The 26931-nt window shown below is 66.2% G+C and overlaps 3 protein-coding genes and 1 long non-coding RNA gene across 8 annotated transcripts; 3 read left to right on the top strand and 1 right to left on the bottom strand.

Moving 5' to 3' along the window:
• Positions 1 to 311: 311 nt before the first annotated feature.
• Cd99 (CD99 molecule (Xg blood group)) lies at positions 312 to 3890 on the top strand (the record flags this gene model as incomplete). Its single annotated transcript, XM_035453923.1, is given in 7 exon segments — positions 312 to 356; positions 583 to 621; positions 802 to 867; positions 1492 to 1536; positions 1728 to 1775; positions 2842 to 2955; positions 3248 to 3890. Coding segments are annotated over 7 exon segments (374 nt in total), but the record flags the coding sequence as incomplete, so codon positions are not given.
• Positions 3891 to 8588: 4698 nt separating this feature from the next.
• LOC118239827 lies at positions 8589 to 9165 on the top strand. The gene is made up of 2 exons (XR_004772672.1): positions 8589 to 8707; positions 8970 to 9165. It is a non-coding gene; the product is annotated as an uncharacterized LOC118239827 (long non-coding RNA).
• A 1190-nt stretch (positions 9166 to 10355) lies between these two features.
• Positions 10356 to 15244, top strand: LOC113838852 (patatin-like phospholipase domain-containing protein 4). 5 transcript variants are annotated; one of them, XR_004772671.1, is made up of 7 exons: positions 10356 to 10487; positions 10811 to 11012; positions 11788 to 11882; positions 12246 to 12381; positions 12474 to 12654; positions 13245 to 13397; positions 13473 to 13610. XR_004772671.1 is itself a non-coding variant. In XM_027434364.2 (7 exons), the coding sequence occupies exons 2-7, from the start codon at positions 10830 to 10832 to the stop codon at positions 13602 to 13604; spliced, it is 765 nt and encodes a 254-aa protein (XP_027290165.1). In that variant the 5' UTR covers positions 10356 to 10487; positions 10811 to 10829; the 3' UTR covers positions 13605 to 15244. The 5 variants fall into 5 exon arrangements, 4 of the variants coding, with proteins under 4 accessions (XP_027290165.1, XP_035309807.1, XP_035309809.1 ...); XM_027434364.2 differs by having other exon boundaries at positions 12589 to 12654; positions 13473 to 15244; XM_035453916.1 differs by having other exon boundaries at positions 12589 to 12654; positions 13245 to 15244.
• On the bottom strand, positions 14761 to 26923 carry LOC113838854 (steryl-sulfatase-like). The gene is made up of 12 exons (XM_027434366.1): positions 26892 to 26923; positions 26571 to 26691; positions 25014 to 25064; positions 24305 to 24459; positions 23742 to 23863; positions 22609 to 22731; positions 21326 to 21746; positions 20193 to 20329; positions 18946 to 19083; positions 18284 to 18443; positions 17706 to 17827; positions 14761 to 16978 (listed from the first exon to the last, which is right to left on the bottom strand). Exons 1-12 carry the CDS (start codon positions 26921 to 26923, stop codon positions 16617 to 16619), a joined length of 1944 nt encoding a protein of 647 aa, XP_027290167.1. The 3' UTR covers positions 14761 to 16616.
• Positions 26924 to 26931: the final 8 nt, after the last annotated feature.

The raw sequence follows: 26931 nt of genomic DNA on the forward strand, positions 1-26931 counted from the left end.
AGGTCTCCCCGAGTCTCCCCCGACGTCTCCCCCCGAGTCTCCCCGATTCCCCCCGAGTCTCCCCCCGAGTCTCCCCGAGTCTCCCCGAGTCTCCCCCGAGTCCCCCCGAGTTCCTCCGAGTGTTCTCCGAGTCTCCCCGAGTCTCCCCGAGTCCCCCCGAGTCTCCCGAGTGTCTCAGAGTCTCCCCGAGTCTCCCCGAGACTCCCGAGTCTCCCCGAGTCTCCCCCGAGTCACCCCGAGTCCCCCCGAGTCCCCCCGAGTCCCCCCGAGTGTCTCCGAAGTCTCCTCACTGTTCTGATTTTGTTTGTTAGACCCAAAGGAGGCGAAACCGACGCCAAGGAAACCATCGCGGGGCGGTGAGGGAGCAGCCCCGCCCACCCGAGTCCACGCCCACCCGAGACCACACCCCAGCCTTGTCCTGTGACCACACCCATTACCCCGGCCCCTTCCTCTCTGATGTGACTCCACCCACTGCTTACCTAACCGCGCCCACTGCCTGACTGGCCCCGCCCACCACTGCCTGACCACACCCTGTGCTTCCCTGGCCCCGCCCCGCGCTAGCCCCGCCCCCTCTGTTTCTAGGTAACGACTTTGATCTGAGTGACGCCCTGGACGGAGACGGTGAGCAGGGGGTGGGGTTACGGGAGGAGGAGTGGGGCTAATCAGGAGGGGAGGGGCTAAAGGAGGAGGGGGCGGGGCTTCAGGTATGGGCGTGGGGATTCCAGGATCCAGACAAGGGCGGGTCCTCAGGCTCTGGCCCCGCCCCCATGTGCCATAAACCCCGCCCCTCGCCCTCCGCAGACCCCAACCCGTCCAGACCCCGGGACCAGCCGAAGCCGGATCCGAAGCCGCGGCCGCCGCCCGGAGGTGGGGTCAGGGGCGGGGCCTGGGTTTGTGCTGACGGGGGGGCGGGGCCTGGGTTTGTGCTAATGGCCGGCTATGCTAATTTATGCTAATCCGCTCTAACCCTGCTCCTCCTGCAGGGCGTGGCCTCCGTTTATGCTAATCCGGCCTCCTCATTTGCATGTATGGTAATCGCGGTCCCTGTGTGGCCTGGTTTATGCTAATGGGCGGTGACGTCGTCTCCGTTTATGTAAATGACGCTGAGGTCAGCTGCCCGCGCTAATCCTGTGTCGGCTCATTTGCATGCGAGGCGTGGTTTATGCTAATTCACTCTATGCTCCTCCCCCGCTAACGAGGGGCTCATTTGCATGCCCGGCCCCTATGCTAATTTATGCTAATGGCGGGGTCTGTCCGTAGATGTCAGCGAGGCCCTGTCATTTGCATATATGCTAATGACGCTCTGCCAGCGACCCGGGATCCCCGCCCCTTTATGCTAATTCCCCCACTAACCCCGCCCCTTTATACTAATTTCCCCACTAACCCCGCCCCTTTATACTAATTCCCCCACTAACCCCGCCCGCCACTGTGTCGTGATTTATGATTTATGCAAATGAGTGCGCTGACGTCACCTCCCGGCCCCGCCCACAGGCAATTTCTCCATCACCGACCTGGAGGACGCGGCCGGCGGGAAGGGTGAGGCCCCGCCCCGACGTCACCGACGTCACACCTCGCCCCTGACTTCACTCAACAGAGACCCCGCCCCCAGACCCCGCCCCGCCCCGCCGTCCACCCCCAGAGCCTCCCTGTGACGTCAGTGACACTGCCGGTCACGCCCGAGCCCCGCCCCTGACGTCACCGGAGCCCCGCCCTCTCTTCCCTTGCAGGCGGAGGCGGCAGCCGAGGGGGTCCTGAACCAGAGCCGGAAGCCGGAGGTGAGGGAGGAGGGGGGGAGCACGGAGTGAGGAGCACCGAGTGAGGAGCACTGAGCACTCTCTGGGGATCACTGAGCACTGTCTAGGGAGCATTGAGCGAGGAGCACTGAGCACTGTGTGGGGAGCACTAAGCACTGTCTGGCGAGCATTGAGAACTGAGCACTGAGTGGGGAGCACTGAGTGAGGAGCACTGAGCACTGAGTGAGGAGCACTGAACACTGAGTGAGGAGCACTGAGCACTATCTGGGGAGCACTGAACACTGAGTGAGGAGCACTAAATACTGAGCACTCAGCACTGAGTGAGGAGCACTGAGCACTGTCTGGGGAGCACTGAGCACTGAGTGAGGAGCACTGAATACTGAGCACTGAGCACTGAGTGAGGAGCACTGAGCACTCTGTGGGGAGCACTCAGCACTGAGTGAGGAGCACTCAGCACTAAGTGAGGAGCACTGAGCACTGAGTGAGGAGCAGTGAGCACTGAGTGAGGAGCAGTGAGCACTGAGTGAGGAGCACTGAGCACTGAATACTGAGCACTGAGCACTGAGTGAGGAGCACTGAATACTGAGCACTGAGCACTGAGTGAGGAGCACTGAGCACTGAATACTGAGCACTGAGCACTGAGTGAGGAGCACTGAATACTGAGCACTGAGCACTGAGTGAGGAGCACTGAATACTGAGCACTCAGCACTGAGTGAGGAGCACTGAGCACTCTGTGGGGAGCACTCAGCACTGAGTGAGGAGCACTGAGCACTGAGTGAGGAGCAGTGAGCACTGAGTGAGGAGCACTAAGCACTGTCTGGGGAGCACTGAGCACTGAGTGAGGAGCACTGAATACTGAGCACTGAGCACTGAGTGAGGAGCACTGAGCACTCTGTGGGGAGCACTCAGCACTGAGTGAGGAGCACTGAGCACTGAGTGAGGAGCAGTGAGCACTGAGTGAGGAGCAGTGAGCACTGAGTGAGGAGCACTGAGCACTGAATACTGAGCACTGAGCACTGTCTGGGGAGCACTGAGCACTGTCTGGGGAGCACTGAGCACCCCGCCTGCCGCTCTCTCCCCCCCACAGGGTCCCCCCAGGGCCTGGTTCCCGGCATCGTGGGCGCCGTGGTCGCCGCCCTGGCCGGCGCGGTGTCGAGCTTCGTGGCCTATCAGAAGCGGCGGCTGTGCTTCCGGGAGAGCGGTGAGGGCGGGGCCCCGGGAGGGGCGGGGCTTCCGTGCCCTGACTGACAGCGGCGGGGCAGATACCCGGGAGGGGCGTGGCTACAATCGGGAACCCCCTTCACTGCCTTGTGACGTCATTCACCACCCGGGCTGGGTCTCCAGTGACGTCAGCCAGGGGCATCACCTGAGCGGAGCCTGTCAATCACGTCACGGAGCAGCCGGAACTTCCTGCCCCACCATCCACTTCCCGGGCCCCGCCCCTGAGTCCCCTGGCATCACCGTCGCCCTAACTTCCGGTTCTCTCCCCTCAGGCCCCGCCCCCGTGTAGCCGGTTCCGCCCAGTGACGACTCCCGTGATGCTCGGCAGAGAGGAAGAACCCGAGGCCACGCCCTCATGCGCGTGACGTCAGCGCTCTGACATCTCCGGGCTCCGCCCACAATCCCCGGGCCAGGGCCTCAGGCCCTCATTTGCATATGCAAATCGCCAAAGCCTTAACCCTGCCGCTCATTTGCATAAGGAGCGCTCTGAGGGGCGGGGCCTGTGGTGCCAATCAGAGCCGGGGGCTCATCCGCATGGCCACGCCCCCCGCGCAGCCGGCGCCGGCTCATTTACATATCAGGAAATGAAAAAGTCCTGGTGCTTTCGGGGGCGGAGCCTCGGTTCCGGCCCCGCCCAGCTCATTTGCCTGTGGGGAATCCCCGCCAGCTCATTTGCATATCTGAAACTCAGCCCCGCCCCCGCGCTGCTTCCAGTGCCTCATTAGCATATCTGCACTGACGTCGGGGGCAGGGCCTGCGGCTTCTTCCCATCACTAGGGACCCCGCCCCTCATTTGCTTCCTGCTGCTGCCTTAACGTAAGGGGCGGGGCCGTGACGTCAGGAGCGTGGCGGCCCCTGCGGGAGACCCCGGTGCCAATAAAATAAAAACCCGGAATAAACGGGTTGAACGCCTGATTCCGCCTCTCGCCCTGGGGGCGGGGCTGGGAGAGATTGACAGGGAGGGGCGGGGCCAGGGTGATTGATGGGTGTGGGCAAGGTGATTGACAGTGAAGGGGGCGGGGCCTGTAGCGGAAAGTGGGCGAGGCTGAGTCTGTCTTTCGGGGACTCCGGGGTCTGGCCCTGTCCTGTCAGTCATGCGCAGTGGGCGGGGCCATGTCAATGATGCAGCACGGGTGGGCGGGGCTTCATGTTTGCGAGCGATGACATCACCCTGGGGTCCAAGGGGAGAAGTGGGTGGGAGCGGGGCTTCCTGTTCCCCGGCCCCGCCCCCCGGAAACCCCTGTTTACCCTGACGTCACCCCGTGTCCCCCCGCCCCTGACGCTGAGCGGTGACGTCACCCGTATCCCCCGCCCCTCCCCTGAGCGGTGACGTCACCCGTGTCCCCCCTGAGAGGTGACGTCACCCCTGGCCCGGCTCCCAGGTCACCCCGCGGCGACCCGCCCCCCCCACCCGCCCGACCGGTCGGAGCACCGTGCGCTCAGCACCCGCCCCGCGCGGGGCATCTGGGGAGCGGCCCCGCCCACCCCGCACTCCCGGGACGGACGCGGCGGAGACGGACGCGGCCCCTGCGCGTGGGACATGGAGACCCCGGGCGGCCCCGCCCTGCGCGCGGCGCTGCTGCTGCTGCTGCTGGGGGCTCCGGGCGCGGGGTGAGCGGGGCGGGGCCGGGCGGGGCCGGGGCGGGGCCGGGACTCAGCACAGCACCGGGGGCACCGCTCACCCAGCACCCGGCCCGGGAGATTGACGGCAGTGGCAGCGCCCGGGGTGCTGGGTGCTGAGTACTCCGCGTGCTTGGTGCTCTCGGACGGGGCGGAGTCCTGCGGAGTCGCCAGGGTCCGTTCCTGGGTGCTGGGAGCTCAGTCTCTGCCCCGGGTGCTGGTGCTGAGTGCTGAGTCCTCCCCCGACTGCGGGGTCTCCGTGGGTGCTCGGTGCTCAGTCCTCGTCACTCCCTGGATGTCCCGGGTGCTGCGAGCACAGTCTGCGGCCCGGGAGCCGGGTCCTGGGTGCTAAGTCCCCCAGGTGCTCGGTGCTCAGTCCTCCCCGGGTGCTCGCTGCTCGGTATCCTAAGTCCCCTGGGTGCTGGGAGCTCAGTCCTCCCGCTGTGGGGTCCCCGGGGCCTCTGGGGTGCTGGTTGTTGAGTCCCCCTCTGCACTGCAGGGTCTCCCGGGTGCTGACTTCCGGTGCTCAGTCCTCCCGGTGTGATCAGTGCTCAGTGCTCCCCTTCGAACACCGTCCCGGGTGCTGAGTTCCCCGGGTACTGTGTGCTGAGTCCCTGGGTGCTGGACGCTGAGTCCCCGGGTACTGAGTGCTGAGTCCACCGGGTACTGAGTGCTGAGTCCCTGGGTGCTGGACGCTGAGTCCCCCGGGTGCTGGATGCTGACTCCCCCGGGGTACTGGGCACTGAGTCCCCCGGCCCGGGCAGAAACTGGGGCAGGGGCGGGGTCGGTTCTCGGCTCCGGCCCCGCCCTCCCCGCCCGGGGCGGCTGCAGCCGGTTTGGGAACCGGTTCTACCGGCTCGGGGCATCCGCGGTGGGCGGGGCCGGGTGATTGACGGGTGACTGACAGGTGATTGACGGTGACCCCGCCCCAGGAGACGGAGGCGACTTCGATCTGGCGGACGCGCTGGACGAACCAGGTGAGGGGGGGTCAGCGCGGGGTCAGCGCTGGGTCAGGGGGGGTCACGGAGGGTTCAGGACGGGGTGCTGGGTGCTGGGTCCTGGGTGCTGGGTCCTGGGTGCTGGGTGCTGGGTGCTGGGTCCTGGGTGCTGGGTGCTGGGTCCTGGGTGCTGGATCCTGGGTGCTGGGTCCTGGGTCCTGGGTCCTGGGTGCTGGGTCCTGGGTGCTGGGTCCTGGGTCCTGGGTGCTGGGTCCTGTGTCCTGGGTGCTGGGTCCTGGGTCCTGGGTCCTGGTCCTGTGTCCTGGGTGCTGGGTCCTGGGTCCTGGGTGCTGGGTGCTGGGTCCTGGGTGCTGGGTCCTGGTCCTGTGTCCTGGGTGCTGGGTGCTGGGTCCTGGGTGCTGTGTCCTGGGTCCTGGGTCCTGGGTCCTGGTTGCTGGGTCCTGGGTCCTGTGTCCTGGGTGCTGGGTCCTGGGTGCTGGGTCCTGGGTCCTGGGTGCTGGGTCCTGGGTGCTGGGTCCTGGGTGCTGGGTGCTGGGTCCTGGGTGCTGGGTGCTGGGTCCTGTGTCCTGGGTGCCGGGTGCTGGGTCTGGGTCCTGGGTCCTGGGTGCTGGGTGCTGGGCCTGGGTCCTGGGTCCTGGGTGCTGGGCTGCCTGGGTCCTGGGTCCTGGGTGCTGGGTGCTGGGTCCTGGGTGCTGGTGCTGGGTCCTGGGTCTGGGCTGGGTCCTGGGTCCTGGTCCTGGGTGCTGGGTCTGGGTCTGGGTCCTGTGTCCTGGGTGCTGGGTCCTGGGTCCTGGGTGCTGGGTGTGTCCTGGGTGCTGGGTCCTGGGTCCTGGGTGCTGGGTGCTGGGTCCTGGGTGCTGGGTACTGGGTCCTGGGTGCTGGGTCCTGGGTCCTGTGTCCTGGGTGCTGGGTCCTGGGTCCTGTGTCCTGGGTCCTGGGTCCTGGGTCCTGGGTGCTGGGTCCTGGGTGCTGGGTGCTGGGTCCTGTGTCCTGGGTGCTGGGTGCTGGGTGCTGGGTCCTGTGCCCTGGGTGCTGGGTCCTGGGTCCTGTGCCCTGGGTGCCGGGTGCTGGGTCCTGGGTCCTGTGTCCTGGGTCCTGTGTCCTGGGTGCCGGGTGCTGGGTGCTGGGTCCTGGGTCCTGGGTCCTGGGTGCTGGGTCCTGGGTCCTGGGTGCTGGGTGCTGGGTCCTGGGTCCTGGGTCCTGGGTGCTGGGTGCTGGGTCCTGGGTGCTGGGTGCTGGGTCCTGTGTCCTGGGTGCCGGGTGCTGGGTGCTGGTCCTGGGTGCTGGGTGCTGGGTCCTGGGTGCCTGGGTGGGTCCTGGGTGCTGGGTCCTGGGTCCTGGGTCCTGGGTGCTGGGTCCTGGGTGCTGGGTCTGGGTGCTGGGTCCTGGGTCCTGGGTGCTGGGTCCTGGGTCCTGGGTGCCGGGTGCTGGGTGCTGAGTCCTGGGTCCTGGGTGCTGGGTCCTGGGTCCTGGGTGCTGGGTCCTGGGTCCTGGGGGTGCTGGGTCCTGGGTCCTGGGTGCTGGGTCCTGGGTCCTGGGTGCTGGGTCCTGGGTCCTGTGTCCTGGGTGCTGGGTCCTGTGTCCTGGGTGCCGGGTGCTGGGTGCTGAGTCCTGGGTCCTGGGTGCCGGGTGCCGGGTGCTGGCTGCTGAGTCCTCCTCACTCACGGATTATTCCCCTGCAGACCCGACTCCGCCCTCGCGCCCGTCAGGCGGTGAGTTGTGACGTTGTTGTGGGCGTGGCTCGTTATGCAAATTTATGCAAATCCAGGTTTCTGCCCCCCACCTTTCCCTCTGACATCGCTCACGCATGCGTATGTGGGCGGGACACGCAAATCTCGGCCCCGCCCCTTCCCGGGATCAGGACTCACAGGGCTTATGTTAATTTATGCAAATTTATTCGGATCTATGCAAATCCCCGCAGGTCTCTACCCGAGGCTCCCGCAGGACCCGCTGCCCTCTGACCCCCAGGGCGGAAGTGAGTCGGGGGCGGGGACGGGGTGGGGCCGGGTGTGGCAGAGCCGGGTGTCACAGACCAGATGGGCGTGGTTGAGTTCAGGGGCGTGTCCGGGAACCGGATGTCCTCCCCCCACAGGCGTCTACCCGCCTCCCAGGCCCCGCCCACAGCCGCCGAGGCCGCGCCCACAGCCCCGCCCACATCCGGGCGAGCACGAGGACGGAGGTGAGGACGGGGTCAGCGGAGGGGTGGGGCTGGTGACGTCACCAGCAAATGCGGCTCAGAAGCAGAAGCTCCTCCCCGGGGAATGATCAGCCGCTCTGGTCCCGCCCCCGGGAGAAGGAGGCGGGGCTCGTTATGCAAATCAATCCACCGCCCTGACCCCGCCCACTTCTCCGGCCTTAGTTCCCGGTTATGCAAATTAGTTTCGGGTTCGTTCAAATCAATTCAAATTTATGACAAACCGAGGCCCCGCCCCTCCTGCCCCTGCCCCGCCCCCACACCGGGCCCCGCCCCGTTATGTCAATCACGTCTCAATAACGCAAATCTCTGCCATCTCCACCTGACGTCATCATGTCAGGCGCTGCTCCCGAGTCTGTGACGTCACAGGCGATCGACAGCACCGCCCCAGGCTCCCCCGTGATTGGCAGGGACTCCTGTTAGGCCCGCCCTTTCACTGTCCCCGCCCCCGTCACTGACCACGCCCCTGACAATCAGTGACCCCGCCCCTAATCTCCCCAACAGGAAACGGCGGCTTCGGCAGCCACGGCGGCACGGTGAGGGCGGGCCTGGGGAGGGCGGGGCCTGGGGAGGGGGGTGAGAATTTTCCCTCACTTCCTGTCCCCTCCCCTTCCCTCCCTGTGCGAATCTGACCCCCGCGTGACACCCTGACTCCCGTGACGTCACTGACCACGCCCTACGCACAGGCGGAGTCCCGCCCCTGACCCACGACTCCACACAAGGCGAGCGGTGACCCCGGGGTGACCCCAGGGGCGGGGCTAGGGGAAGTGGGCGGAAATGGAAGTAAGGTGGGAGGAGGGCGGAAGTGTGGCCGGAAGTGTAACCGGAAGTCCCGCCCCCAGGCAACACCGTCGCGCGCATCGTCTCCCCCATCGTCTCCGTCGTCGTGGTCGCGCTGCTGGGCGCCGGCGTCAGCTACTTCCGGTCAGGGCGGGGCCGCGGCTGCCTGGGGCGGGGCGGTGAGTGGACACGCCCCCTGACCACGCCCCCTCCCCTCTCACACTCTGAGTCCTGTTCCCGCCCTGTGCTTCCAAACTCCGCCCCTGACTCCGCCCACAACAAGACCCCGCCCACCAGTGAAACCCGGAAACTTTATGCAAATTTATTACCTACGGCCTCGACCCCAAACTGTCTCCACCCCCTCAATCACTCGGGGCCGGAAGGGGCGGGGCTTCCCCGACGCCCCTCACGGCCCCGCCCCTCCCCCGGCCCCGCCCACAGACTCCGGGACCGTGTAATGACCTCAGTGTGACCTCGTCGCCCCTGCCCCTCCGTGTGACGTCATCGAGGGACGCGGGGATCCCGTGGCCACGCCCAGTTCCCCAGGGATGGGGCGGGGTTAGAGGTCAGGGAACAGGAAGCGGAGTTTCAGAGGGGGCGGGGCCTACACTGATCGTCAATAAAGCTCCGCCCTCTGCCCTCGGTGTCCTGGATGAGCGCGGACGGGTGTGGGCGTGGCCTGTGAGTGACAGACGCTGTGGGCGTGGCATGGGCGGGGCTGGAGATGGCGGTTCGCAAATGAGATGCAAATTAACCTGGGGGCCCCAAACCCGGGAGAGGAAACATTGGCGGCCGGGGAGGAAATGACAACAACGGCGGCTGCGACGGCGATGAAAAAAATGAGGAACAGATAAAAATAAATAAAATTATAGTAGAAATTAATAAATTAATAATGTATAATAAAATAAAACAATAACTAAATAGATAATAACTAATAATAAATGATAATAAAATAAATAACAGGCAATAATAAATAAACAAAATAATAAAATAAATAATAAATGAAAACAAATAAGAAATAATAAAAATGATACTAAATAATAATCAATAAATAAAAACTAATGAATAAATAATAACCAATGAAAGGAAATAATAATAAATCATAGCAAAATAAATGAATAACAAACAATAACTAGTAAGCAATAACAACAAAAATAAAATAATTAATAACAAGAAACAACAATAAACACCCTGAAAATGACCACACGGCAGTGAGCGAGAAACAACAGCGACTTAGAGCCGGGGCCGCTTCCGGGTCAGAGACGCCGCAGCCTCGGGGTCGGTGGCAGCGCAGGCGCGGCGTATGACGTCACAGACGCGACCACGTTCGCCGCCGACCAGCGCGGGGCATCCCGGGAGCCGTAGTTCGCGGAATCCGCCGCCATTCTCCTCGCGGGGACCGCGGACGGCGGCGACTGTGACGTCAGACAGACGCGACAGCAGAAGACGCACGCGGGGAATCCTGGGAGCCGTCGTTCACTCCCGGCGACCCCGATACCGGGCCGCACGGAAAACCGAAGGCGGTGTCCCCGGTTTCAGGACCGTGAGGTCGCCCTGGTCTGACGTCACAATCCGGGGACCGCGAGCGCGCGCGGGGCATCCTGGGAGCCGCCCCGCGCCCCGGAACGCGGGGAAACCGCCGCCATTTTAGTAGTTCCGAGCGCGGCCGGCGGCGCTCCATGTGACGTCAGAAAGACGCGACCAACGCCGCCGCAGCCGCCGCAGCCTTCGCCGGACCCCGGGAGACGTCGCGGACTCGACCGGGAACCGCGGGAGCCGCCTGTGCCGTCACTCGTCCGCCGCCGGCGCCGCCACCGCCGCGGGGAACCCTGGGAAACGAGGTCCGCGGTGCGCAGTGGGTGCCGGTTGCGGGGTCGTCGCGGGGTCGCCCGGCTCCCCGCTGTGACGTCAGAGGCCGGCACCAGTCCTGCGCGCGGGCCGCCGGGAGACGTAGTTCGCGTGAGGCGCCGGTGTGGCCGGGGGTCCTGGGCGGGCGGGAGAGGCCCCGCTGATGGCGTCACCGACCCGCGCCCCCAGCCCCGCGGCCTTCTGGGAATTGTATTTTCTCCCGGGCGGCGGGAGCGGGAACCCCGGGGGAACCAAGGCTGATAGCTTGAGGCGGACGCAGGGTGACGTCACAGGGGGGCTGGGGATGCTGGGAAACGTAGTTCGTGCCGGGGAACCGGTTGAAGGGAGGGGCGGGGCTTCCTGTCAGTCACAGGGAGGGGCGGGGCCTGCGCTCGCGTGTCCACAGGTGCTTTCTCATGTCTGTGTCTCCGCAGGAGCCGCCGGCCCCGCCCCATGACGTGGCCCGTGGGCGTGTCCTTCGCGGCCTGCGGCTTCCTGGGCGTGTACCACCTGGGGGCGGCCATGGCATTGCGCGCGCACGGGGCGGGGCTGCTGCGTGACGTCACGGCCTTCGCGGGCGCCTCGGCCGGGGCCCTGGTGGCGGCGGCGCTGCTGACGGCGCCGGGGAGTCTGGAGGTGACGCACACGTGACACACGCGCGACACACGTGACACACACCCGACACACACACACACGTCACACGCATGACACACGCATGACACACACATGACACACGACACACGCGCGACACACACACACACACGTCACACGCATGACACATACATGACACACGCGTGACACACACATGACACACGACACACGCCCGACACACACACACACACACGTCACACGCATGACACACGCGTGACACACACGTGACACACGACACATGCCCGTCACACACACACACACACGTCACACGCATGACACATACATGACACATGCGTGACACATACGTGACACATGCGTGACACACGCACGACACAGGTGACACACGTGACTCACACGTGACACACACACGTGACACACGCGTGACACTCATGACACACGCATGACACGTGCGACACAGGTGACACACACGTGACACACATGACACACGACACACGCGTGACACGTACATGACACACATGTGACACACACACACATGGCAAATGCGTGACACACACACATGACACCCACGTGACACATGACACATGACACATGCGTGACACACGCGTGACACAGGAGACACACACACGTGACACACACACAAGTGACATGCATGACACACACGTGACACACACGTGACACACACGTGACACACACAGGTGACATGCATGACGCACACGTGACACACGCGATACGGGATGGCATCCTAGGGCGGGTTTGGCGCCCGCACAGTTGCTCTCACCCCTCCCTCTCTCCCCCCCAGGCCTGCACACGCTTCGCACACGCGCTGGCCGAGGACACGCGGCGTCAGGCCCTGGGCCCGGCCACGCCCGGCTTCGACTTCATGGAGCGGCTGAGGTGCACACGCGTGAGCGCGGGGCGGGTGGGGGCCGCACACACGCAGAGGGTGCCGGGAACCGTGTCAGGTGTTGCCGTGTGTGCGGTCGGAGGCTTAGCGTGTACCCGGGTCCTCACGTGTGTGTGCACGACCCGGGCGTGCATCGGTGATCACGCGTGTGCTCCGTGTCCACGCACACACGGACTCCACACGCGCTCGGCGCACACGGGGGCGCCACGCGCACACGCGACCACAGGGCCTTACCGTGTCTCGCCGTCCGCCCATGCGTGCGACCGGGGCCTGGCGCACATAACGCTGGTGCTCTCGGGCACGCGTGTCTGTCCCATGTGCACACGCGTGTGCGCTCGCCCTCTCGCCCGCAGGAGCGGCGTGGACCGGATCCTCCCCGCGAACGCACACGAGCTGGCGCGTGACCGGCTGCACGTGTCCATCACCAACGCGCGCACACGCGAGAACCGCCTGGTGTCCTGCTTCGCTTCCCGTGACGACCTCATCCAGGTGAGAGCGCGCGGGGGGCACGCGCGTCGCGTGTCCCCGTCCCTGCACGCGTGTGCGGCCGTGACACGCGCAGTCTGTGTTTTCCCTCCCAGCCGCGTCCCGTGCTCTGTGCGCGTGCCCGCGTGTGTTCATGCATGTGTCTGTGTCCTTGCGTGTGTCACGTCGCGTGTTCCCGGTCACGCGCGTCCCGCGTTCTCCCGCGCACAGGTTCTCCTCGCCAGCAGCTTCATCCCCGTCTACATGGGACTCAAGCCCGTGGAGTACGCGGGGCAGGTAAGCGGGATGGGCGTGGTGCGTGCGCGTGACGCGTGACTGACACGTGAGCCGGGGCTGGGGGCGGGACTCGCCACGTGTGTTACTTGCGTGTCACCCTGAATACGTGTGTTGGTGACACGTGAGCCTCACACACATTCGTGCACCGTTACACGGAAAGGCGTCCTGTGAAAGCATGCGTCGGTGACACGCGACGCTGAGCGCGCGCGTTGCTGATGTGTGACGCGTGACTCACACGTGAGCCGGGTCTGAGAGGGGGGCTCACTGTGTGTGTCGCCCGCGTGTCACCCTGAATACGTGTGTCAGTGACACGTGAGCCCCACACACGTCCGTGGACCGTCACACGGAAAGGCGTCCTGTGGAAACATACGTCGGTGACACGCGACGCTGAGCGCGCGCGTTGCTGACGTGTGACCATACGACGCACGTGGGTCACAGAGAGACGCGCGCTGGTCTCACGCGACCCTGAGCACGCGCGTGTGACCTTTACGCGCCGCTGGCGTGTGCCGTCACGTGTCGCCGACGTGTGAGCACGCGTGTGCTGGCATGCTCTCATGCGTGTCCCCTCCCCTCTCCCCCCCCTCCCGCAGACCTGGGTGGACGGCGGCCTCACCGACAGCCTCCCCGTGCTCCCCGCGGGCCGCACCGTGACCGTGTCCCCGTTCTGCGGCCGCCATGACGTGTCGCCGCGCGACCCCGGCTGGCGCGGCGCGTACGCGCGCGTGTGCAACCAGGACGTGGCGGTGAGTCCGGGGCGGGGCTTCCTGTGCGCTCGCCTAGCCCCTGACCACGCCCTTTCCGCCCCACATCCCGTGCAGGTCTCCCCCGCGAACCTCGCCCGCCTGACACGCGCGCTGTTCCCCCCGACACGCGTGACCCTGGAGTCGCTGTTCCGTGACGGCTTCCGCGACACCGTGGGCTTCCTGCGCCGCGAGGGCCGCTTCCGGTGAACACGCGTGTGCCCCGTGTCCGTTCGGGGATGTGGAGTGACGCAGATGCGTGCGCGCGAACACGTGAAGACAAAGTTGCGTCCTGTGAACATGGAAACTCGGGTGTCCGTGGTGTCTGTCAATAAACACGTGAACACAGGCGTGCGTGCGTGCGTGCGTGTGTGCCTACGAACACGTGAACACAGATGGACGCGCGTGTGTGGACACAGATGGACACACGTGTGTGGACACAGATGGACACGCGTGTGTGGACACAGATGGACAGGCGTGTGCGGACACAGATGGACACTCGTGTGCGGACACAGATGGACACATGAATACAGATGGACACGCGTGTGTGGACAAAGATGGACAGGCGTGTGTGGACACAGATGGACAGGCGTGTGTGGACAGATGGACACGCGTGTGTGGACACGTGCACACAGATGGACGCGTGTGTCTAAGAACGCGCACACAGGCCCACATGGATGCGCGTGATCACACGTACACACGTGGACGCGCTTTCAGCCGCGAGCGCTCTGAACAAACACCCGGACGTCCAGGCCCCGCCCCTTACGTGTGTGTTTGTTGCGCGTTCCGCATGGAAGGCGCGAGCTTCCCGCTTGTATCCAACCAACACGTCACGCGTGTCGCCTGGGCGGGACAAACGCACACGTGATGTCACAGTTGGTGCAGAGTGACATCCGGGACCCCTTCCGTGACCACGCCCACCGTGGCGCCCTCCCCGAGGTCACGCGTGTGACCGCGTGCACAGCAACAGCCTCCCGTGTGGTTAGCGTGTCACAGAGGGCAGTGCGTGTGACCCCGTGTGGTTAACACGGGAGGCCGTGCTGACCTGTGCAGTTACCCCGTGAACGCGTGTCGTTAACACGGGGCACCCCGTCCACCCTCCCAACCACGGGACGCGCACTCGGGTTCAGGGCGTCGACCCGTGACCGCGCACACGGGATGTCACGGGATTTCTTTTTCCGAAATCCAAATTTGGATTTCGATCCCTTGGCGGTGGACACGCGAGACGCACGTCCGGCTTCTGATCTATTTCATTGTCCGCGACGCCTTTTGTCCTTCTCCCGTGGGAAAGGCGGTCACGTGTTAACATGTGTGCCCCCCCCACGCCGGACCCCGCTACCCGGAAAGGAAAACGCGGAGGCCGCCGTCACTTGATACGTTTATTGTCGCTAATTTATTTTTTTGCGAACACGTTCCGGGGGGAGAAATAAATACGTGTTTGATACAACTGCAGGTTACATGTTCCGAGTTCTCAGTTATAGGTTTTCCTCTTCCGTGAGGGAGACACGCGCGGCTGGATTCCGTCATCGTGCGACGCGGGGAACACACACGGGTCAGGTACTCCGGGGACATTAAGTCACGCGTGTTTTCGGGGGGACAGAGGGAGCGGGGAGCGTGTGACACGGACGCGGGGAACACGGAGCCCGGCGGCCACACGGCCGGGAGCGAAGGGAGGAGGAGCCGCCAACATACAACACGGATGCCGAGGAAGGAAACACAAGTAACGGGAAAACGATAGGAACCTGGAAAAAACACCAACGGTGACACGGGAAACGGAAACACGCTAAGGAGAGGCAAACAAACAAAAAAAACATGGACAAAACATAAGAGGGCGAGAAAGCGACACAGGAGGCGCGAACGAAAAAAAAAACGAGATCAAAGTTAAAAAAACGAAAAAAGCGAAACGGGACACGGAACGCGGCAAACACGGAATGGGAGAAACAAACACGGGGACAGAAAAAAAATTAAGCCGGAAACAAAAGCAAAAAAAAAGGAGAAAAGAAAACGAAACGGGAATTCCCGCCCGCGCGTGTGCAAAGCAGCGGCGCTCTCGCACACGCGTCTGCGGGTTTCACAAGTGCCCGTCTCACGGCTCACACGTCTCGGGCTCCGCGCGCGTTGCGTTGCTCACACGCGAGCCGTCGCCGGGTCGGGGTGCGTGCTGGGTCCACGCGCTGAGTACACACGTGTCTAATACTGAGAGAGCGGAGCCCGGTTGGGGGCGCGTGTGGGGGACTCACACACGTGTCCCGGGTCACAGGTTGACGCGGGCGGGGGCACAGCATGGGCTTCACGCGTGTATCACATGTCCGGGGCCTGGGGCTCACGTGCCGCAGCTGGCGCGCGGCCCCGTGGTCACACGCGGGTTTCACAGGTGCAGGTCTGGGGCTCAAACACGCGTGGCTCGGCCCACGCGAGTCGGGACTCACATGTACGTGTCTGGGTTCCTGGCGGGTCGGCACGGTCGTCGCGGCCGAGCACGCGTGTCAACACTGAGCAGGTAACGGGGGGCGGGGAGGATCCGCGGAGCACACGCGTGTGCACACGAACACGCGCACGGGCGCGCGCTCTCCGTGTATCCCGTGTGCAAGCTGCATGTCCTTCATATGATCACGTTTCACAGTCCGTGTGCGAGGGTGTGGGGGGTGGGGGCGGTGACCCCGTGATGGCCACAGTCACAGTGTGCTGACCCCAGGGTCACAGAGCGCTCACGGTTGGCGACTGAACATGGGACGGTCACGCGTGTGCGGTGAACGGGAGAACGTTTCACGGGACCCCAGGTGGGGGTGGAAAGTCACACGGGGTCGCGGGTGGGTCACGCTGGGGGGGAGGAAAGTGCAGGGTCGGGGGTCACGCGCGTTGACCTCTTGGATGCGGGTGACGTTTTCCGATTACACGTATGAACAGCGCGTGTTGATCACGGCGCCGCGCGTGACTCGTGTGGGGGTCGCACGGGGTCATGCTCGTTGAAGTTCATGGCGGGGGGGGGGAGGAAGGGGGTCACGCGTGGCTGGACACACTAGCTTGACACTAACGTCACGCGCGACCCCGGGGAACTGAGATGTCTGTCACGCGTGTATGTCACGCGCGTGACGGGACTGGGGGACGGGGGGTCACGCGTGACGGAACACAGTGACGTCACTTGAGCACACGCAACACGGGAACCTCACGCGTGACCCCGGGCAAGTGGGGTTCCCGCCACGTGTGTGTCACGCGTGCGGCTCAGCGGTCGCCCGCGCAGTGACACGCGAGCGCGGAGGGGGCGGAGTCGCAGCACAGCTGCAGCCACGGCTTCCACATGAGGTTCCCGAGCGACAGCTGGTCGGGCACATCGGGGTCGAGCGTGCGCGCGTGCGCGGCCGCCGCCTCCTGCATGGCGGCCAGCACGGCGTGGTAGCGGGGCTCCGAGGCCGGCGTCAGGGGGCGGCGCTCGCCGGGGTCGCGCGAGAGGTCGAAGAGCAGCGGGGGGTCGTGGTGCGTCACGTGGTCGCCGAAGCAGAAGCACACGTGGGTGGAGAAGCAGCCGTTGGCGCCCGGGGGGTCGAACTTGGGCGTGAAGTAGAAGGCCTTCCACACGGCGGTCTCTGCGGGGCGGGGACACGAGCGCGTGACACGCGTGACACACGCAAAGAGCGTGACACACGCGAAGAGCGTGACACACGAGACACGTGCGTGACACGTGCGCCGCCGCACGCGTGTAGCTGCGCATGCGTGGCACACACGTGATGCGCACGTGGTCCCGGGCACGCCTGCGGGCCCGTGACGGGCGGTGGCGCACGAGGCACACGTGAGTCCCGTGGGACACGGCGCGAATGGCACACGTGCGAACTACACGGGTCACGCTTGGGACTCAGCCCGTGCGTGTCGTGCGTTCTCACGACGACGCACACGCGTGCGACGCACACTCAACTCGGAGGGGGGGTCACGGGGAAAACGGCAAACACGTAACACGCACGTCACACGAGGCCGCAACGGCCTGCGGGTGACACATCAGCGCCCCGTCCCGCGTCCACGCGTGCGACACACATGGGAAGCTCGTGAGACACGAGCAGCCGGGACACGCGTGGGGCACGCGTCACGCAACGCACACGGCACACGGCGGGCTTCCGTCCGTGGCAAACATCCACAGGCGTGTGCGTGCGCGTGATCAGCGGGGTGGGACAATCGGCAAACACGCACGCACACGCCACACACGCGACACCGCACACCCGGCCGGGCGCCCTGGGGACGCGTGGGAGGGGGCGCCCGCGCTGCCCGCGGCGGGACGCGTGTACGCGACCCGCGCACGTGCGTGTGCCGGCGTGTGCTCACCGTTGCGCGGGCTCCAGCGCACGGCGTTGAGGTAGGCGTTGCAGTAGTGGAAGAGGAACTCGTGCGCCGACCGCGGGGTCTGGCGCTGCAGCAGCGGCATCAGGTCGCGCCCGTCGATGATCCTGCAGGGAACGCGCGTGTTCACGTGAGTCCGCGGCGCAGCGCTCCGGGACACGCGCGCGCGCACATTGGCACCGGGGCTGCCCCACCCCCCCAAGAGAGCCACCCGTGCCCGGGAATCGGCGGCCTCTGCAGCAGGTGTGAGCGTGCCACGCGGTCATACGGCGGCCTTGCCCGGAACACGCGCGTGTCTGAGTCACGGGCTGCCCCGGAACACGTGCGTGGCGCGCACAGGGCGTCCCCACGACCCGCACGCGTGAACTTTCCGTGTGCGCTCACGCGTCTCAACGCGAGCTCACGCAGCGCCGCTCGGAAACACGCGTGCTCGAGGAAACGCCTCCCCGCGACGCATGCGCATCCCTCAGACACGCAGTGACGATGACACGCACGCGCGTGAGCCACACCGGGAGCTGTCAATCACCCGCGTCCCGCGCCCCGGCCCCGCCCCCAGGCGTCACCTGTCAGCCGGAAGCTCCGCCCCCGCCAGCGCGGCCACCGTGGGGAAAAGGTCCATGTTGCTCGTGGGCTCGGCGATCTCCAGGCCGGGCGCGAGGCGGCGCGGGTAGCGCAGGAGCCCGGGCACTCGGATGCCGCCCTCCCAGTTGGTGGCTTTGCCGCCTGCGGGGTCAGGGAGAAGGTGCGGGTTAGCGCGTTCCGTGTCCACCGGTTTCCACGTGTGTTAGCGCGTTCCGTGTTCACTTCTCACGTGTGTGACAGGGTCATAGGAATGGGGCGGGGTCACCTCACACACCCGCCCGCCCTCCTGCCCGTCGCGCGCTGCCCTGGCGACCCGGCACACGCGTCGCCATGCTAAGGACACGCGTGTCGCCACAGTCAGCCAGGATGCACACGGCGCTGACACGTGTGCACGGGGCGAGAGGCCGCGGGACGCCCGTGGCGGGGGAACTTTCACACGTGGGATGGGAGCACACGGGACACGCACGCGCCGGACTCACGCGGGCACACGCGTGAGCCACGTGTGAGCGCGCGCGGGTCGTCACCGGAGAACACACGGGGCCCACTGCACTACGTGTGACACGCATGCACGCGGGAGCGTCGTCACGGGCACACAGACACGTGCCCCGGATCCCCACCCGCCGCCCCCGCCCGCGCCGCTGACCTTTGTAGACCCCGTTGCTGCCGCCGTGCATCTCGCCCTTGGCGCTGACCTCCTCCACGTGTGCGCCGTGGTCCGACGTGAAGTAGACGAGCGTGTCGTTCGCCAGGCCCAGGCGGTCCAGGGCGTCGAGGACCTGACCTGCGGGGAGGGGTGGGGGCGGGGTCACACGCGTGGACAGGCGGGTGTGCACGAGCGCGTGGAGGGGGTGGAGGGAACACTCGAGGAACACGTGTGGACACGCGTGAAGACACACACATGCACGCACGCGTGCACACTCACACACGCCGGGCGGTGGGCATTCACGCTGGTGTGACACGGGGGCCGCGCCCTGCACGTGCACACGCGGACAAACACGGAAACTGCACGGGGCCTCCCTTCTCTCACACGCGTCCCACCCGGGCTGTGCAGATGTCACGTGTGCGTGTGTGAGCGTCACGCGGTCACCGAAGCACACGCGTGTCACGTGTGTCACGTGTCCGTCCGCGCTGCCACCACACACGCACGCCTGGCTGAGCTCGCGGGTATGGCACACGCTCTCACACGCCAGGCGTCACGCCTGCGCTTGTGTGTCCTCCGCCCCACAGGAGGTGACACACGCGCACACCCGCTGCCTGCGTCATGAGACACACGAGACGCACGTGCGTCCACGCACACGGGAACACGCGTGCCGGGCTCTGCGCACAGACACCCCGCGGGCGCGCACACGGGAGAACACGCGCACAGCCCAGACAGCGCGTCACGGGACGCGTGACACGCGACGCAAGCATCCGGGGCCCGCGTCAGCGTCACGCACCGCACACCGTTGCGCACACGTGGGGGCGCGCACGCGCTCCGAGTCCCGCCCGGGAAGGCGCGCGGAGGACATGGAACACGCGACACAACACACAAGGCACACGCGTGCGCGCGACCCGGAACAAGTGAGACACACGCGTGCAGCCCGGAACACGCACGCAGACGCGCACAGGGGACGCGCACGCGGACTCTCAGCTGCATGTGACACACCCGGGAACCACGACCCGGAACGCGGGACACCCTCTCAGACGCTCTCGTCACGCCCTGCACGTCCCAGGGTCCACGCGACACCCATGACGCACGCGACACCCAGGACCCACGCGACACGCAGGACGCACGCGACACGCAGGACGCACGCGACACCCAGGACCCACGCGACACGCAGGACGCACGCGACACCCATGACGCACGCGACACCCACCATGACGCACGCGTGCCCCCCCCCCCGAACTCACCCACGCTCCAGTCCATCTCCTCGGCCGCGTCCCCGTAGGCCCCGTGGAGGCTGCGCCGCGCGAACTCGGGCCCCGCGAAGTGCGCCGTGTGCACGTGCATGAAGGACAGGAGCAGCATGAAGGGCGTGTGCGCGTGCCTGCGGGGTCGCGGGACACACACGTCAGCGCAGGGTCACACGGGACCCCGCGCACGCGCGCGTCCACATCACGGAACCGGGAGTGACCGGCACCGTCCCGACCCCCGGAGCCCCGCCCGGTCACGCGTGACCCCGACCCGCGCCGTCGGCAACATGCCAACTCCACGCACGTGACCCCGCGGCCCCGGCCGACGTGTGTCACGGGACCCCCCGCATCCCCGGCCCCGCCCACTGTCACCCAAGGCCCCGACTCTCGTCACAGTCACGTGACCGTCACCCCCCCCCCGTCATGGGACACGTGTGACTGACACCATCCCCACCCCCCACCTGCGGTTCTCATCCCGTTCTCTGACCCCCCCGTGACGTGTCCCGTGATGTGTGACGTCACCGCCCCCACCCAGCGTCATGCGAAACTCGTGAGTGACGTCACTGTGACCCCCGCGTGTGAGTTTCGTCCTGTCCTGTGACCCCGACCGGCACCATCCCAACTCCCCCGTCCTACGAAACGCGTGACCGACACCGCCCCCACCCCCGAGGTCACGCGTGTCGCATGACGCGTAACCGTCACCATGCCAACTCCCCGTCACATGATGCGTTTCTGACCCCCGCGTGTGACTTTCCTCGTGTCCTGTGACCCCGACCGTCACCATCCCAACCCCCCCGTCATACGACACGCATGACCGATGACACCCCCAGGCCCTGGCCTGTTTTTACCGCGCGTTGACTGACACCATCCCAACTCCCCCGTCATGTGTGATGCCCCAGGGTCACCCCTCCCACCCCGTGACGTGTCCCGTGATCCTTGAGCGTCACCATCCCCACCCCCCGTCCTACCACACGCGTGACCGACCCCTCCCACCCCCGCCACGTGTCGCATGAAGCGTGACCGTCACCATGCCAACTCCCCCGTCACACGAAACCCGTGACCGACGCCACCCCCGACCCCGGGGGGCCCATTCCGTGACCCGTGACCTCCACCCCCGGTGACCCCCGCACCTGTGGATGAAGCCCACGGCCTGCTCCGCCAGGCCCCGGGCGAGCCCGTCGTAGGCCGCCGGCTGCTGCGCGACGTCGTAGCCGCTCATGAGGAAGCAGTTGGCCGGGCGGAAGTAGCGCAGGAAGCCGAGGAAGGCGGCGGCCACGCCCCCCGCAGCAGCCCAGCGCCGCGAAGGCCGCGTGGGGGACGCGGGCCAGGCGCAGGCAGCGCAGCAGCGCAGCGTCAGGACGCACGCGCACAGCGCCTGCAGCGGCGCGAACACCGCCGCGCGCACCGCGGCCCCGAACACGGTGCCCGCGCCGGGGCGGCAGTCGCGCAGGTTGGTCAGGGGGAACCCGTGGAAGAAGGAGAAGCCGTGGCGCAGCGGGTGGTGGCAGAAGTCGGAGCGGTGGCGGCAGCTCAGGCCCAGGTGCCACTTCCCTGCGGGGGGGTGGGGTGGGGTGGGGTCGGTGACGCGTGTCGTATGACGGGGGTGGGGGTGGTGACGTCATGCGTCATATGACACGTCATGGGGTGGAGGGGTGTCAGTCACGCGTGTCGTATGACGCGGGGTTGGCGTGGTGACGTCATGAGTCAGGTGACACCTCGCGGGGGGGGGGTGGGGCGGGGGGGGTTACGCGTGTCATATGACCGGGGATTGGAGTGGTGACGTCATGCGACACGTCACGGGGGTGGGAGGGGCGTCGGTCACGCGTGTCATATGACAGGGGGGTTGGTGACGTCATGTGACATGCGACACGTGGCGTGGGTGGGAGGGGCGTCGGTCACGCGTGTCGTATGTCGCGGGGTTGGCGTGGTGACGTAATGCGTCATGCGAGAAGTCGGTGGGGTGGGAGGGGCGTCGGTCACGCGTGTCGTATGACGGGGGAGGGGATGGTGACGGTCATGCGTCATGCGTCACGTCGCTGGGGTGGGAGGGGCGTCGGTCACGCGTGTCGTATGACGGGGGGGTGGGGATGGTGCCGGTCGGGGTCACAGAACGGGGGAAACAAATCACACGCGGGGGTCACGTGTTTCGCATGACGCGGGGCGGGAGTGGTGCCCGTCACCATGGCAACCCCGTCACACGACGCCCCTGCCCCCCGCGACGTGTCGTGTGATGTACGACGCTCACCAGACACCGCGGTGAGGGTGACACGCGGGGGGGGCGGGGTCACGGGCCGTGCGAAGACCCCCGGGGCGGGGCTGGTGTCAGCCGTGTGCTTCACGTGACGGGGGTGGGGACGGTGACGCCCCCGCCCGCCCCCCCTGCCCCCCTCCCCCGGCCCCGCCCCGCACTCACCGACCAGCCCCGTGGCGTAGCCGCGCTCCTGCAGCAGCCGCGCGAACGTGATCTCGCTGGGGGGCAGCCCGCCCGAGGACGCGGTGAACAGGAACACGCCCACGCGGTTGTGCGACGCCATGCCTGCGGGGGGTGGGGCATGAGAGGGGGTCGGTTCACGCGTGGTCACACGTGTTCATGAGTGCGTTCATGGCGTTCACAGTGTCCACGCGTGTCACAGTGTTCACGCGTGTGTTCAGTGTCCATGCGTGTGTTCAGTGTTCACGCATGTGTTCATAGTGTTCACGCGTGTGTTCATAGTGTCCACGCGTGTGTTCATAGTGTTCACGCGTGTGTTCATAGTGTCCACGCGTGTGTTCATAGTGTTCACGCGTGTGTTCATAGTGTCCACGCGTGTGTTCATAGTGTTCACGCGTGTGTTCATAGTGTCCACGAGTGTGTTCAGTGTCCACGCGTGTCACAGTGTTCACGCGTGTGTTCAGTGTCCACGCGTGTCACAGTGTTCACGCGTGTGTTCAGTGTCCACGCGTGTGTTCAGTGTCCACGCGTGTGTTCAGTGTCCACGCGTGTGTTCATAGTGTTCACGCGTGTGTTCAGTGTCCACGCGTGTGTTCAGTGTCCACGCGTGTCACAGTGTTCACGCGTGTGTTCAGTGTCCACGCGTGTGTTCATAGTGTCCACGAGTGTGTTCATAGTGTTCACACGCAAGTTCATAGTGCGTTCATAGTGTTCACAGTGTTCACGCGTGTGTTCAGTGTTCACGCGTGTGCTCATGTGCATCCATAGTGTCCACGCGTGCGTTCACAGTGCTCACGAGCGCTCACACGTATCACACATGACCACACATGCCCGCGAGTGTACGTTCACGCTTGCTGCACGCACTCATGCTTGTTCGCACGCTCTCACACTCGCACAACCCTCTGCTCACGCGAGCGCGAGACAAGAAAACGAGACAAAAGGAGAGGCAGCCGGCCACGCGGGATCCTCGCGCGTGCTCGCCCCGGCGGGCCACGCCCCCTCACGTGTGCGCGCGTGCTCGGCTCCTCTCCCACACTCACTCAAACAAACGAAAAAAGCCCCCGACTTTCCGAACGCGTGCTCGCACGCGAGGCCGGTCACGCGCGTCCACGCACCTGAGCGCACGGGGTACCGCCCCGTGAGGAAGGCCGCGCGGCTGGGCGTGCACAGGGGCGAGGCCGCCAGGTGCTGGGTCAGCTTCACGCCCTCGCGGGCCAGGCGGTCGATGTTCGGGGTCCTGCGGGTGCGGGGGGGGGGGGGGGAGAGGAACACGCGTGATCACAAGTGACACGCGCTTGCACTCGTGCCGGGAACACACATGAACCACGCACGCGCCGTGAGTGCGGTGGGGGGAGGTGGTCGTGACGGGGGCGGGGTCACAACCCCCGGCCTCCGGGGTCACGTCTCACACCCGGGAGTCGCCCCACTGCGCGTGAACACGCTATGGGGTCGCAGCGCCCGAGGTTGGAAACCCGTGGGTCGCGCGCGCGTGTGCGGTGCGCGTTCGCACGTGTCCCGGGAGCCGGGGGTCGCCCGGGAGGGGGGGCTCCCGGGGCCACGGCTGCGTCGCGGCCGTGCGTTACTGGTGATCCCCACCCACATTTTGCGCCTGCGCGCGCGCGGACGGACACCCACACTCGTGCGCTCACGCGCGTCACCCCCCCCGGGCCCCGCGCACCTGAGCGTCGTGTTCCCGTAGCAGCCGGGGTCCCCGATGCCGAAGTCGTCGGCCATGATGAGCACGAAGTTGGCCTGGGCGGGCGGGGTCCGCGCGTGCGCGCGACACGCTGAGCAGAGCAGCAGCGGCGGGAGGAGGGGGAGGGCGCCATCGTCCTGCGGGGAGGCGGGCGGGGCGCGTGTCAGCGCGCGTTGGCGTGTTTGCGGCGTGTCGCCGCGGGTCACCGAGTGTGAGCGTGCTGCTCCGTGTGGTGTCAGTGTGGCCGGGCACGCGTGAGCCGGGCGCTGCGCACACTTGAGCCTGTGGCGCCACGGACACGCGTGTGCGCGTCTGGAGTCCGGGGACCCCCGTCCCGTGCCCCGCCCATGTCCACACGCACACGCGAGACTCTGTGCGCGCGCGAGCGACGCTGCGGACGTCCGTTCACGCGTGTTCACGCGCGCACGAGCACCGCGAGCAGCCCCGCGCCCGTGCCCACGTGTCCGCACGCCGGCGCCGCGCGCGTGTCCGCGTACGTGCGTGCTCGCGGGAGTTCACGCGCGCACGCGCCCTCTTCGCTTACACAGGTGTGCGCGCGTGATGTGCCACTCTGCACACGCGTCCGCGCGCCCCGCGCTCCGCCCCGCGGGGTCCCGCGTCCCGGCCGCCCCCGTGTCGCACGCTAAGCCCGTGACCCGTGACGCGCGCCCGGCCCCGAGCCCGCACGCACCTGCGGTGGCCGTGGAACACGCTTCTCGCCGCACACTCGAGAAGCCGCCTTCTGTGGAGAAAAAAAAAACCCGGCAGGGTCAGCGAGGGATTTTCACGGGCGCGTGAGTCTCGTGTGACGTCCTGCGAGGACGTGCAGAGGCGTCACACGCGGCGCCCGGCCCGCCGGGGTCTCGGCTTTGCCGGTGAAAAAGTGTGAACGAATCACGTGGGCGGCACACGCGCAGACGCGGAGCGGCGCCGAGTTTGGCTGACACGGTGCGGTCACGTCGGCGTCCACACGCGTGTCACGTGCAAACGCCCTGCGTGGGAGGGAGGGGAGGGAGGGGGGCACACGGGATGCTTACACACGCGCGTGCCGCGCCTCGCGTCCTCGGGATTGCCTGAGAGAGGAACAGGCAACACACACGATCGACACACACGCACCGTGCGCGACCGCGCGCGAGCAAACGCCGCGTGACCTCACGCGCGTGTCCCTGTGCTTTCAGTCGGCACCGGAAACAACGAACGTGGTTTCGCGTGCGACACCGCGCGGTGACGCCGCGGCTGTTACACGTCCTTCCCGTCACGCGCGACGCGCACGGCGGGCACCACGCGTCCCCCGCGAGGTCCCCGTGTCCTTCACGTGCGACACGCGTCGTCCAGGCCGGGAGAACCGAGAATCCCCCGTCCCGGGCGCCGCACACGTCACCGTTAGTGACCCCAGCACGAGGCGGCACTGCCGTGGGTCACGCGTGTGAAGGACACACACGCGCTCGCACACACACAATGCTGAGGCCCCACCCTCCACACACACGCACACACACACAGACACTCACACTCACTCACGCTCACGCACACAAACGCACTCACGCACACGCACACACAATGCCCTGACCCCGCCCTCCACACACTCACACACTCTCTCACACACACACTCACACTCACACGCACGCACACTCACACCCACGCACGCACACTCACACTCAAGCACGCCCACGCACACTCACGCACGCACACTCACACCCACGCACACATACGCACACTCACACTCACGCACGCACACTCACACCCACGCACACTCACACTTACGCACGCACACTCACACTCACGCACTCACTCTCTCACACTCATGCACACTCTCTCACACTCTCTCACACTCACGCACTCACACTCACACCCACGCACACGCACACTCACGCACTCACACCTACGCACACGCACGCACACTCACACTCACGCACACTCACACTCACGCACGCACACTCACACTCTCTCACACTCACACACTCACACCCACTCTCTCACACTCACACACACGCACGCACACACACTCACACTCACACTCACGCACTCTCTCACACTCACACGCACGCACACTCTCTCACACTCACACACACGCACGCACACTCACGCACACTCACGCACACTCACACTTACGCACACTCACGCACTCTCTCACACTCACGCACACTCACGCACACTCACACGCACGCACACACACGCACTCACACTCACGCACACGCACGCACACTCACACCCACGCACACACAACGCCCCGGCCCCGCCCCGCCCTCACCTCGTCCCGCGAGGCCCCAGCTCGTCCTCCGCCCGCGGCGCCCGCGCTGTGGAACCCGCCGAGGCCCCGCCCCGCCGGCCCCGCCCCCCCGGCCCCGCCCCCTCCGGGCCGCGACCCAGCTCTGCAGTCACCGCTCCGGCATCCGGGGCGCCGCAGCCAGCCGGGGTGACGTCACCGACCACGCTGCGTCAGTCACGGCGGGGGGTGGGGGCGGACTTCCGGGAGGGGGCGCGGTGGGGTCAACGGGGCGTCAGTCACACGTGCGCGGGCGGGACTGCCGGTTCCAGGGCTGGTTAAAAGCCCGGAGATGTCAATCTGAGCCCGCGGGGCGGGACTTCCGGTTCGCTGCACATTGGAAACA

This window comes from Cricetulus griseus, unplaced genomic scaffold (genome assembly GCF_003668045.3).
Source record: "Cricetulus griseus strain 17A/GY unplaced genomic scaffold, alternate assembly CriGri-PICRH-1.0 unplaced_scaffold_74, whole genome shotgun sequence".
Lineage (NCBI taxonomy): Eukaryota > Metazoa > Chordata > Mammalia > Rodentia > Cricetidae > Cricetulus > Cricetulus griseus.

What these genes read in the sequence shown, in the direction of transcription:
- LOC113838854 (XM_027434366.1), bottom strand. Translation starts at nt 26,923, where the DNA reads ATGTGCAGCGAACCGGAAGTCCCGCCCCGCGG. An exon ending in CTACGCCACGGGGCTGGTCG is followed by an intron (nt 21,747 to 22,608) that starts GTGAGTGCGGGG and finishes ACCCCCCCGCAG; the next exon opens with GGAAGTGGCACCTGGGCCTG. An exon ending in GCCGTGGGCTTCATCCACAG is followed by an intron (nt 20,330 to 21,325) that starts GTGCGGGGGTCA and finishes GCGACCCCGCAG; the next exon opens with GCACGCGCACACGCCCTTCA.
- LOC113838852 (XM_035453916.1), top strand. Translation starts at nt 10,830, where the DNA reads ATGACGTGGCCCGTGGGCGTGTCCTTCGCGGCCTGCGGCTTCCTGGGC. An exon ending in CGGCGCCGGGGAGTCTGGAG is followed by an intron (nt 11,013 to 11,787) that starts GTGACGCACACG and finishes TCTCCCCCCCAG; the next exon opens with GCCTGCACACGCTTCGCACA. An exon ending in CCGTGGAGTACGCGGGGCAG is followed by an intron (nt 12,655 to 13,244) that starts GTAAGCGGGATG and finishes CCCCTCCCGCAG; the next exon opens with ACCTGGGTGGACGGCGGCCT.